This window comes from Saccostrea echinata, unplaced genomic scaffold, assembly GCF_033153115.1.
Source record: "Saccostrea echinata isolate AGI-Se365-2 ecotype Australia unplaced genomic scaffold, CSIRO_AGI_Sech_v1 ptg000027l, whole genome shotgun sequence".
NCBI lineage: Eukaryota > Metazoa > Mollusca > Bivalvia > Ostreida > Ostreidae > Saccostrea > Saccostrea echinata.
The window spans coordinates 6,186,075-6,199,965 of NW_026889776.1; the positions used below are offsets into that span (position 1 = coordinate 6,186,075).

At 33.1% G+C, this 13,891-nt stretch overlaps 1 protein-coding gene across 3 annotated transcripts; it reads right to left on the minus strand.

Moving 5' to 3' along the window:
• Positions 1–1,854: 1,854 nt before the first annotated feature.
• LOC133193337 (uncharacterized) lies at positions 1,855–13,505 on the minus strand. 3 transcript variants are annotated; one of them, XM_061329279.1, is made up of 7 exons: positions 13,452–13,505; positions 9,138–9,269; positions 6,305–6,505; positions 5,903–6,038; positions 2,609–2,866; positions 2,426–2,497; positions 1,855–2,207 (listed from the first exon to the last, which is right to left on the minus strand). In XM_061329279.1, exons 2-7 carry the CDS (start codon positions 9,148–9,150, stop codon positions 2,141–2,143), a joined length of 747 nt encoding a protein of 248 aa, XP_061185263.1. In that variant the 5' UTR covers positions 9,151–9,269; positions 13,452–13,505; the 3' UTR covers positions 1,855–2,140. The 3 variants fall into 3 exon arrangements, with proteins under 3 accessions (XP_061185263.1, XP_061185264.1, XP_061185262.1); XM_061329280.1 differs by lacking the exon at positions 13,452–13,505 and adding an exon at positions 11,304–11,552 and having other exon boundaries at positions 6,305–6,502; XM_061329278.1 differs by lacking the exon at positions 13,452–13,505 and adding an exon at positions 11,304–11,552.
• Positions 13,506–13,891: the final 386 nt, after the last annotated feature.

The window sequence follows — 13,891 nt, forward strand, 5'->3', positions numbered from 1 at the left end:
GAAAATACGCAAGAGAGAAAATTCGAATTTTATCTTGAACTGCTTTACTGATCATCTCAACACTGGAATGAAATTACGTGATAGCGTGCAAATCTAAAGGGAAAAAGGAGAGAGAGAGAGAGAGAGAGAGAGAGAGAGAGAGAGAGAGAGAGAGAGAGATTTAAATGAAAAAATTAAACGAATACCTAAAAAATAAACAATTCAGTAAAATGAAATAAAAACTTGCCCTTCCTTTACAATGAAATAAACATCGAGGTGACAGCTTCCGGAAAAAGGGAACGGATACATATATTGTTGTTCGGATATATATATAGCTGTGTACTGGTACACGAAAAACATCTTGTCCACATGTACATGTTATTATTTGAAAAGGAACTGTGCTCATTAATAAGTCCTCAGTGCTCACATTCTCATTCATGCGGAAGTTACGACTAGAAAATGTTACTCACATGGAGTTATATTTTCAAATTTGCTGAATTTTTCACCGTTATTTCTTTTTAAAACATTTAAAGCATTAAAAAAGATTTCTAAACCTAGTTAGATCAGGGTTTTGAAAACCATCTGTAACTAAAAATGTTCAGCTTCAAATTACTTGTACTTCCTTTTGATTGTAACGCCCTTTTTAATTGAAAAAAAAAACAACAAATGGAGACTATATATTTTTTGATAACTTATGTTGCCTATCTCACAATATGAAGCATCAAAAATGTATGAATCCGCCGGACTTTTTCCCCCAGTTTGAACAATTTGATGCCATTTAAAAAAAAAAAAATACAGGATTTCTTCTTTTCTTACATTAATGGCAGAAAATTAATATAATTATTAAAATGAACAAGTAGAGCTTTTTCAAAAAGCTTACCGTCTTTAGCAACAACCTTAAACAGTAAACTGACCTAAACCTATCTGGCCGTATAATTCTTGAAAATTTCTTGGCTTTGTATTTCTTCATAGTTTTTTCTGACAAACCTTACCAAGTGAAAGTTAACAGATGCTCGACTGTCTCCGTAAACTTCAACACTGCTGCCGAGATCATTCGGCAAACCTCGGCTGATTCCGTCACCTTTGTGATATGTAGATGAGGCGAATCAGCCGAGGTGTTGCCGAGTTCTGCCGATATTAGAAAGACAGTGCAAAACAAAGGGGAAAAGAATACATACAAGCTGTTAAACTTGCATGCAATAAAGATCAATTCTGTTAACAATGAAAATATGGAAACTTTCTTTTTTGGTAATTGCTATTTAAAAACTAGCTAGCATGTTAATTACTGCCAATTTCCACTGTTCGTTTTGTCATATTTTTTTACGATTGAAAATCTTGAAAAATTGTTAAGTCGTACGAAAATTAGAGCATCAGAAAATTATCTCCCTTGTCTTGAACAGCATTTCAACCAATGAAATAATAGAAAATTTTCTCATCATGCAATTTCTACCAATCACAAAAGAGAGGAAGTGCATAGTCCGAAGACTGTAAAATACTTCAACTCTGTATACCGTCTTCCAAGGAAGACGGTAATTAATTTAAAAGTTACACAAGTAACATGATTTCAACCTCGGCTGGACCAGTTTACGGTTCTTGTATACACTACTTCGTATTATAATTGTATACGTACTATAGGCACCCCTTAAATTCATTCTTTTAAAATACGGCATGACTTCCATGTATGTAGCATTCACTTTTGGAATATTGTAAGGAATATCAACCTCAACTTTTGGAATATTGTAAGGAAAATCAACCTCAACTTTTGGAATATTGTAAGGAATATCAACCTCAACTTATTTGTATTTTATGTATAGTAATAGAGATATCTACACATTAATTATCAAAGTAGAACAATAATAAAGAATATCACAGGTCAATATGAAATACAATAAATAATGCAGCACAGAGTTAGTGTCCTTTCTGACATATTTTATCTTGTCACAGAAAAATCTGTAACAAGACTATTTTAATTGTCATACATCAATTTTTCATAAAAAATATTAAAATGTTTTTTTGTAAAGGGCACTATCAAAAAGAAGCTTTGCTACTAAGAGTCCATGTCCACCCGGGCACAGAATCTATACATGTATCCAATGGAAGCAGATTTTGCAAAAACGTCAAACAGTGCCAGATTTTGTCAGTGTTGAATTACAGCAGACAATTAAAATGGCGTCCTATCATCTTCAATAACTTCTTGTATTCGGGACTGACGAGATAGTCTGTTGTATCTGCAAAAGAAAACAAAAATTTCTTACTTGAGCATGTGGTTGATTTATATTTCTAAAAAAAATGAATTATATATAGAAATTTTCTACAGTAAAAGTCTCAGTATTTTCTTAGAATTACTTGTCCTTAAATAAAGAGAAGAAAAAAACCTTTTCTGTTAAGTACATTGCGACAAGATTGAATGAGTGCATTGATTGTATCTTTTGAAATAACAGAATACCTGTCGTTTTCATAAACATCTGTGCTTCCGGTGGAATTCCATGCCCGCTGCGTATCATCCGGTTCGTCTACTCTAAGATAAAGAATCATACTAAATGCTGATAGTGTATTAACAGGTGTGTTGCTATAATAGTTCTTCGTTAAAACAGAACTTTATGTCAGCTTTCTGAGTATTTTCACTTACATATAACCTAATGATGATTCATTTTCGAATGAACTATCATAACTTGACTGTCTGCCTCTCCAGCCATTATGCGCATGCTCAGTATGCCAGCGTGTCTGTGGATACGCCTCGTTGCTCACATAGCCTGGATTACAGAAACTCTCGAACCGTCCGTCCTTCTGAGGCATATCTATCACGGTTTCCTGATACTGTGCGTCTTGTGGGAAATATCTAATGGAGGCCACAGATTCCGTGCTCTTACCTAGATCATCTCTAGAGCTGAAATGTTAAAAGATTTTTGTCACGTTTTGAAATTTCTAAAAAATTAAACAATATATATATATATATATATATATATATATATATATATATATATATATATATATATATATATATATATATATATATATATATATATTATTACCGTTTTACTGTTTCAATGACTTAAAAACAGTCGATCATAGGTAATAAAACGTCCATAACTTAGGTTATCGCAGTAAAAATCACCATTTAATAGTGATATTGAGAATTCATAGGAGACAACTGTCGAAAAGCTTAACGGGTCGTAAAAATGGATGTATCAAACGTATTTTGACCTTAAATAAATAAACTTTACAGTATGGATTGTAATAACTATGACATCTACGCTATTTTTAAGGAAAATGGACGTACAATCTTATAACTATTCCAGTAGTTAATATCACGTAATAAAAATTTCACCATTTCAATGGCACCGTACGCCAATTCGAGTTAAATACTAAGTAGATTCTATGACTTAGTCATGCCTGATGATATCTTAAGAAATATTCATTTCTTGAAATTATTTTATAAGTAAAAAAAATCGTGTTCGGGGAATAAACGGTGGTTTTGAATGAGAACAGAACCCACGCAGAGGCAAAATAATGGACCCTTTATTCTTCCCGCCAGAGTTTAGGGGAAAAAATTAAATCCTTATTTGTGCTAAGTTGTTCATCTAAACGCAGCAAATTACATCGTCTTAACGGTCAATAATCCAGTTACAACTAATTCGTCATTTCACAGGTTTATTGGACCTATAAGTTCATATCCGTCTTTTGCGATTTTAAACACCACCAACTTCCACTCCCCCGCTTCGATTTTTTAATTTATGTTTTAACAAATAAAATCCGAAAATTTCAATGTACTTGATTCTGATCGGGATCGGCATTCAACTTACCATTTAGGTTAGTTTCCTGCGAAAAAGTAAAAAGAGTACAAGTAATAGCTTTTCAAAAAGCTTGCCTGACTAATCAATCAATACCTATGGAACGTATATTCAAGAGAGGTGCTAAACGTTTCCGTCATCAAGGAGCGACATAGTTGCGATACTTCATTACACAAGATGTACAATTGACTTTCATAAATGTGGAGTCATAACCAAATACTACAGATTAACGAATATCTAAGACATGCCACTTATTGGTCATTTATTAGTTAGCCCACGGGCTGACAAGTTACGTTGGGATGAAACTGCAAGTGCGCTAGCGTAGATTATAATCAAAGGCGGATCCGGCACGCCGGGCGTGCGCCCCCTCCCCCCCCCCAACCCCCTTCCCAACCCCCGTTTGAATTTTTTGTATGTAGAACTTATATGTTCATTTTCCTAAAATCAAGGGGAAAAAAACCTCTTATTTGTAAGAATTCGTCAGCTTCCGGGGTCTTCGCCCCCGAACCCCTATCAGGGCTTTGCCCTGGACCCTCTGGGGTTTCAATACAGCCCCCAGATCCCCTGCCTTTTACTGCGCCCTCCCGTTATGAAATTCCTGGATCTGCCACCGATAATTCTGGGAAAAATAGTTAGATGATTCGTTTAAAAGAAATTCATATTACATGTATTCTCTTACTAGAGGGCGCGCTTCTTCATGCACACTACCTGGTCAGTACGAAGTAAATTATGAACAGTTTTAACTGGGAAAGTTGTCTTGAAGTGTTTGAGACAAAAATGCTTCAATGCTGCCCTAGAAATCATGACCTGTACACTTTATATATAGCTAGCGCAAAACAAGATACTAATAACACCCCCCCCCCCTCCCCCGGACAAAACTCAGGCGATGATGTTCTTACCATATACATGTATTATAAATGAGTTTAAAAATACATCTTTATATACAGTTTTGAAATTGTTTAGTTTTTTCTTTTCAATCGATTTCAGGACCTTTCTCATATTTATAATAACGTGCTTTTATGAAATGAAAACCAGTAGAGATCATGATGTCTTCTTCATTTTACCGATTCTTTACTTAGAACCTTACAGGAGTGAAGACCATTCCTCTACGGGTACTGACCTACACTCTTGTCACTGTATTAAAAGGAAACCCTTGTTCATCACAAAGCATGAAGTAATATGCTACTCACTGACTTTCTAAGCTTTTTTAAAAACCTAACCTTGTAACGTATTGAAAATATTGAAAGAAAGGCTAGGTGGAAAACAGACTGAATCAAGAAGGGATATCCCATTCACTAGGTGGAGGGAGTTTGTTTATGATAAGTCTAGTCCACTTATGGATAAATAGTAAGAATAATCAGCAGATCCATTGCTTTAGTGTTGCCTGTCCATATTCAATGTGTTCTCTTAAAAAATGACTTAAAATTTACCGTCAATAAAAACTCTGGAGCTTAAGAATCATGTTAAAAGAATAAACTTCATTTATTTCCTTAGAAGTTATCACACCCATTCAATAGAACAACCCAAGAAAAAGGCGCGAAGATAATTTACATGTGACATTTGGCGCGAAATGATTGTGTCACCCCTTTCGTAGAAGGCAAATGGACTGATCCAGTAGTTTAGAAACGCAGAAAAAATGTTAGACGGACATGTCTGTACAAAGAATCGCAAAGAATAAACATGTGCAAGCAAAAAAACTGAAGGAATTTAACACTTCATTATTTTGCATCAGTTATATGATTCTTTCTTCTGCAAACTGTATTTGTTTAAATGCAGGTAACAAATTCCGATGTAAATCAGCTTGCATAAAATCTAGTTCATTAAGAATGATCGCTTAGTTTCGGATCCTTGAAAAATTAATCCTTATACTGCCTGACGCACGTGCCGTCAGGCAAAAAGCTTTATTGGTACTGGTATAATAAAAAACGGTAATAGCGAACCGTCAGGGACCGACAATTTTTATTGTTATAAACGTCATTCGCTACATCTGTTAACAATGCGTTTTAAAACCACGGGGAAAAACCACTTGGCTGTAAGCGGGAATTCGTTATAAACGTTGTCGTTATAATCGTGTATTAGTGAACATTATTCGGTAAATATGAGTCATGTTCTAAACCTTGCTAAAGCGCTACCTTTGTGCAAGTGGCCGTCGAAAAACACAGAGAATTCTTGCGATGAGGATGGCAAAGGAGAGTATGACAAGGACACCACAGCTCGCAAAGACAGCGATGTAGAGCTTTGTTGAATCAGGTACTCCATAAGTTATATCTGAAAAAAAATCAGTTGTTATGATGTAACTACCTGTTTTCCCCAATAAAACAAATGGAATAGTATAAACCCAAATAGCAGAATGTTTAGAAATAGCTGAGGCATATGATTGCAAAATCATAAAATGAAATAAAAGTTAGCTTCAAGTTTAAAAACAAAGATATTTAAAATGTCTGTAAAGCTACAATTTATCTGCAGTATTTACAGATTTTTGTTTAATTTTTTGTTATTTCATTTTAAATAATCATATCAAATAGAGATCACACCAGAACAGTGCGGTAGTCTATCGAGATCCCAGCTTCCAGACTCTAAGCATTTTGCAGCGTTTTTTCCAACTACGTGATAATCGCCTGGACAGGAAATTGTGACTTCCGCTCCAAAATATCGATCACGTGTGTTGAGTATGACATTCGGTGTTTCATGAGCCGTTTCAGTTTTTGGCAGGCTTAATAATGGTGGACATTCTGCTGAAAGACAGTGCACATTTTTTAAAAAAAAAAAAAAGTCGTTAAAAATCATGATAAGTTAAAACATGTTTCAAAAAATCTACTTAAAGTTTGTATTTGTATATTAATTATATGGTTACAATATGTAATGAGATGAATAATGGAACTAGGGGAATGTGAAGGCATGGATACATGTATGTGTAATATGTACAATTTTTATTCTTAATTGAAGAGAAGTTTACTCTTAGCCTTAAAGATAAATTTTCAATATACATATACTATCACTCACATATAAAATAGTGTTTAACTAAACAATAAGATTTTTTATGCCATGCCCCCGTAATCAAAGATTCGGGGTTATATAGTTTTTGCCCTGTCCGTCCGTCTGTCTGTCTGTTTGTCCTCAAAATCTTTAGCCTTTTCCATAACTTTTGAATTGTTGAAGCTATGGCTTTCATATTTCACATGTGTATTTCTTGTGACAAGACCTCCTTTTTGATACCAACTTATTTGACCTATGGACCTTGCTCTTGGAGTTTGACCCTATTTTGCAAAAAATTACCCAACTTTAACCTTTGCCATATCTTTAGAACAGTTGGTGTTAAGGCTTTCATTTTTCACCTGTGTATTCACCGTAACTAGACCTTTCCATGGGTGTAAATATTTTTGACCATTTGACCTTGGCCTTAGAGTTTGGCCAACTTTTAAAAAAGTATAACCTTGGTCATAACTTTTGAACAATTAGTACTAGGGCTTTCAAATCTCACAGGTATTTTTCTTGTGACAAAACCTTCATTAGGATACTTACAACTTTGACCTTGACCTTGGAGTTTGACCTACTTTTGAAAAACTTTAACTTTAGCCATAACTTCTGAACAGTTGATGCTAAGGCTTTTAGATTTGGCATGCGTATATCTTTTGACAGGGTCTTTCTCTGTGTACCATTAATTTTTGACCTTTGACATTGACCTTGGAGTTTGACCCACTTTTAGAAAACATTAACCTTGACCATATTTTTGAATGGTTGGTGCTTGGGCTTTCATATTTACCTGGGCTGCGTTCAAGATCGTAGCGGATAACCTAGCAGCTAGGTGGTAGATATCTATCTCTATTGAACGGACACCTAACCTAGCCGCAAAGTGTTAAATTTCGAATAAATATATATTATGAAAAACTTATTTTTGGAACAAAAAGAGTTTATTTCAAGATATGTATAATGTATACACATATATATGTATATATATGTATATGTATATAAGAAAATGTATACATAAATTTACATTTAATTCATTAATAAGTAAAAAAAACAATGTCCCTTTTTGTTAAAATCGTGTGCATTGCCAAGTTGTAATTAAGGAGGCCATCTTGGATTTGGTACTACATGTATCGTATTACATAAATATTTATGCTAGCTCTCCCTACCGAGCAGCTAGGCTCGCTCTCCGTTCAAGAGCGTAGCTTTACGTAGCTACATAGCAGCTACACTGTTGAACGCACCCCAGGTATATCCACTGACACAAGTCCTTTCTTTTGGTAACAACATGCATTTTTGATCTCTTGTAAGTGTTTTTTTTTTTTTTTTTAAGTTAACTTTCGCCTGAAGCTGCCATACGGGAGCATCAGTATTTCACAAACATATCTTTTTTTTATTGTTTGTTAGTGCAAAGAGTAATAGTTGCAGCAATTGCAGAGAAAAATTATAACTCCCTTCTTTACTGGTTGCAACCGTAAATCCTACATCAAAAAACAAAGAACGACATTTTCTTGCTTATATTTACGTCTGTATAAAGTAGATTTAAGTACGTAAAATATTATTTAATTAATCTGTAAGTCATGGTACATGTATGTTTCTTTGATAATAGAGCCCACTGGTTCAGAAATCTTTCATGCTGGTGGCTTTAAAACACAGGTTCTTACTAGCTTAGAGTTAATGGAAAGATTAAGGGAATTAAAATATCTAACTTTTGGTAACTGTTCATATCAATTTCTTGCTTAACCCTACAACTGCACCTTCCATTTAATGTAGTTTTGACTCTCTTTAAATTATTTTATACATGTAGACATGAATTTGATTAATAATTGCTCTTGGCTAAATGCATTGTATTGTTATCCTTTGCTGGGGCGGTATATGTATTGACAATTGTAAAAAAACTTCTGAAATACAGTCCTTTTGTTTTATTTTTTCCGTAAGCGCTATACTAACTATTGTATAACGAATTATTTTCGCTATTATCCAATTTTCACTTTATTTGCTTGCATTTTTAATCGCAGAAATGAATTCGAATAAAATCTAATAAAATTTTCATCATTGTGTACCGTACAGATTGCAAAGATAACTCTTCTTAACCGCTTGATAATCGCAAAATTAGGAATTAGCAAATTATTAAATAAAAGTGTTTTGGAATATTTTCGCAAAATATTGTGATACACGGGGAAAAAAAATTAAAAATGTATTTAATATTGGTTAATTAATCAACTTATTGATCACAATATTGGCTAATTATTTAACTTATTGATTAAATGCAATAAAGACATCCCCAAAAATATGCAAAAATATGCATATAAGAAAAGAGTTATGTAAATAAACATTTGTATTTATTAAAAAAAAAAAACAAGCAAAAGATTTTTGTAGCGTGACACATTTGGACCCTACCTAAGACACTCATGATTTAAGGATATTTTGATCAGCTCAACAGACAGTTTCCTTTCCCTTCAGCACTTTCCTCCCTGGCCAAGTTTGATCCATTCACCTACGACATCCTTGTTAATAACGTGTGGAAATAATCTAAAAGTAATAGAGAAACAGTTAATTGAGGTGCTGTGAACATTTCATGCTGCAAAATCAAACTAAAACATCGAATCAATTTATGCGAATGCTGTAAAACAACTGGACCCCACCCCCACCCCACCCCAAAAAAAAAAGGAAGAAGAAAATGGGAATTATATTAATAAAACTTGTTTATAGAATAAATACCCTTTGTAGTCAATAAGAACACAATATTTTTTTTCAATTTTTGTTAAACGTGCAGTTTTGCTATCAGTTGCTATCAAGCTTTGAAGTCATATCTCAAAGCTCAATATAACCGGGAATTTAGATATTGATAGTTGTCCAACAATTGATTATTATTATTTTTCAAACAACTATCCAACAATTGATTATTATTATTTTTCAAACATTACTACCGATAAGTTTTTCCTTATGACCCAGTTGTGTGTCATGATTTTAACTCAACGTCATATTAAGTAAAAGTATATGTTCAATGCATAAAGATCTACATGCAGTGAAATCCTGTCTGAGCATTTGGGCTATCACAATGAAATCCTTGAATAAGATTGAGTCAAATTCAGACCCTTAGCAACGGGTTTAAAAGCTGTTGTTTTTTTTGGGGGGGGGGGGGGGGGCTCCCAAACAATCCTACAAGCAAATTATAATCATAACTGTCCAAATCCTGGAATTAATTTGCCAGTGCTCGACCTTACAGCAACAAAAAGTGGTGGTCCAACCAGCTAAATGAAAATTAACTTTGGCAAAATACATGTACTATACTCAGAAAAAAGCCCCCCCCCCCCGCCCCCACCCCCTTGTGTTCTACAGGCCTGAAATCAATTGTACATTTCTCTATATCCGTAAATGTGTCATCGTCGCAAGCCACGGGTTTTGTGTCCATTCTATTTCCACAAACCCGGTTTGTGGAAATAGAATGGACACAAAACCCGTGGCTTGCGACGATGTAAATGTGTATGATAATTTTTTGTTTTTCTTGAATCTTCTCTTCATCTCTCGGAGAAAACGGGGGGGGGGGGGGCTCAAATGTCATCACATGCTTTGGAAATGTCGAAAAATATTCAAATCAAGATACTTTGAGTTTAAGTTTACTATAATCTATAAGACATTCAGCCTTTTCTTATCTCACTTTCTCTTAATAGTTAAACAGGGTTTTTTTTCACAGTTCATAAGTTATTTTCATTTGAAAGGCTAACTTACTCATATATGTACGGTGCCACATTTAGACATGACAAATTCTAAACAGTAAATCAATGTCGTGTACAAATGTTTGTTTGTGGTACTATTTATGGGTAAATATGGTTTCCTCCGATTGACAGAAATGACTAAATCGCCCAAATTTTATGAGAAAAGCGGGCAATGGACCTTATACGGACGACTGAGATGTCTAGTCAGCGTAGTAATGCATAACATGAACGATTCCTTACCTAGAGAGACAGAGAGAGAGAGAGAGAGAGAGAGAGAGAGAGAGAGGAACAATAACAGCATAACTCTTAGATTTAGTTTATTTCTTTTTTTCTTGGTGAGCAAGCTTAAAACTAACAAGTTTGAATACTATTTGCCTTCCTTTATTTATTGATATGGGGGGAGGGGATGTCAATTTTATTACAATTTCTCGTTAAGACGTGTTTTGTAAGGAAATTTGAATTAATTATAAAAAAGAATATATATATATATATATATATATATATATATATATATATAGATATAGATATAGATATCATAAGAAAAAAGCTAACATACCAAATAGTGAAACGTTATTGTTAGTATGAATATAAGACGACAAACATCAACAATGCTTTTATTTACACCCTATAACAGTTAATAATATGTTAAGCTTGAAAGAAATTTATTTGAGAGAATCGGACAGTAAAAACTATTTCAAGGAGATATGCTATTATAAAGCGAAAAAGCCTTCACAGAATACAGGATGAATCCAGATTTCTACGGGAGAAAAGGAGAATGGGATGGGGTGGGGGGTGGGGGGGGGGGTTATATTCATGTAACAATGAAACTTAACAAGAATTTCCGTACAGGTACATTCGTCATAAGTGTCTGCATTGTGTACTTCCTCGTGAATGTAACACCTTCACACTGTTACCTGATGATCGACACAGGTATGTACCATAGATGACAGTCACAGGCTACAACAAATAACATGACAGTCAGAGACAGTGGATCTATCCAGAGGAGTATCGAGTGGTGTCAAATTCCTTGTAAATTGTCTTAAATTGTTGGAAATAATCATTCGTATACTTACGATGGACTTATAAATTATGGTTCACATCAAACTTAATATTTGATTAACTTCCGGATTCTACATGTACCTGTACATTTATATATTGCCGAAACATGTATCCAACACTATGAATTAATTGCATGTACTATCAAATCAATATAATAAGACTTAAATGATAATAATTAGATATTAGATTCAGAACACATTAACTAGTGAACTGGTATTAGTTTGTTGAGAATATTTACATATTGTACAATTTTTATAACTATTTGAAACATTTATATGGAGTGGCTTGAAATTCTTATTATATATATATATATATATATATATATATATATATATATATATATATATATATATAATATATATATATATATATATATATATATATATATACAGTGTATATATATATATATATATATATATATATATATATATATATATATATATATATATATATATATATATATATAAAATCGTATTTAGAATATTTGCAACTAGGATATCAGGTTATCCGTCTGGTGTAAAGTTTATACATGCAATAGAATCGTAAACAAATAACCAAGAAAATCGTCAAAAGTAATCTTTTTGGGAAGATGCCTAAAAAAATTGAATGTGAACATAGCGTGAGTCAATTTTTATAGTACATATATCATTTTTTTAATTCGGAAAATCGAGTGAAAGAGGGGGGGGGGGTTACCGTCTGTGCCATTCCCCACCCCACCCCATGTGACCCGAAATCATATTATTATGAAATAATAGTTGTACAGAAAGACTTGATAAGGCGCACTTGTTTTTAATGGCCTGTCATATTTTTTTTCTTTGTACTGTTAGCCAAGATATACAAGATTTTTGTGGAGAAAAAATCTTAGCTTATGAATTAACAACAGCGGACTTTCGACACTGTCAAATTCTGACAGAAGAGAAATGAGTGAATTAATAGAATGCGAGAAATGGACGATGTGATGCGTACTTAGCTTTGACAAAACCGATTTAGTATGAAAAATTACACATTATAACATGATCCGCCCCCCGGCAAAAGTCTTTCATCATCGCCTGTTAACGGTACTTAACAAAAATTATATTTACCAACGTGTACATCCAGGTAGTGTACGTTGAAATACAAGTTTTGGTAATAAAAACTTTCAATGCATTCACTTGAGTTCTGTTTCATTTTTTTCTTCTATATATGTTTCTCTTCATTTAATTTTTACACATAAAAATGTATCAGACGCACAATTAATGTACATTATGAAGTATGATCCTAGACATGCAGTTAAATTTATAGCGCATATGTGTAATCTAAGTGTAATCTGTGGATGTCTTGTCGTGAAACAGCATAAAACGTTCTCTGACAAATGGATTTAATTTTCCATTCCTACAATGACCTGTGCATGACTTGTTAGTGGGGAAAATCTCTTACAGAATAAATTCATGATCATGTAGGTATATCTGAAGAAATACTGAAAAAAAATCTGAAAAAAAACCTACCATATACTTTGAATAAGTACAAAAACTACCATGACACACATGTGATTCAATGCACATTTATAACACAGTCCATGAGTACTTTAGGAAAGAGGGACATGGAAGAAGAGATTTTCAGCCAATTAATTACATGTATATTATCAAAGAGGAAGTTGTTTTCAAGTTGTTTTTTTTATACGTTACAAAATTATCTGTAAAATGCGATATATAATTATATATATATAAAAAACATTTAAGTAGCTATATGGAACAATACATCCATATAGTATTTATTAAAATGGATAATTCAATTAGCATAATATTTCATAAAGAAATATAAGATAATATACCTTCAATACGTCAAAAAATGGCATAAAATTAAAAAAAAAAAGGAACATGCAATAAAAAAAGGAAAAGAATAGAATTCATTTACAATATTAATTCTTTGATATATGATATGAACGTTTCTTACTTACTTGAAATAAGGAAATTAAGCAAATTCCTTAAAATATAGATTGATCCGCAGACCAATACACACGTGTTAACAGTCCTGTTTTTACACACTATTTGTGTTCGACCCCCGGCTACTTCACACTTGTCAACCTTTCACTGTGAGAGAACCAGTCAAACCAACAGACCGTGACGTGTTCCGTGTCAACAATATCACGGTTTATTGATTATTCATAAATTTCCTTTCACATACATGTTAATAATGTAATTAAGCTAATTATTCTATGATAGGTAATTACAGTACATTTACGCAGGATTAATTAGTGAAAGATATTTACATGGACTTTTTTTCTTACCTTTTTCATTAAAAAATACTTTCCCGGTAAAACAAAGCAAACTTTCAAATTAAAATAAAAATTAAACACAATGTATATCAAAATGATTATCTGTTTCATAAAAATAATTG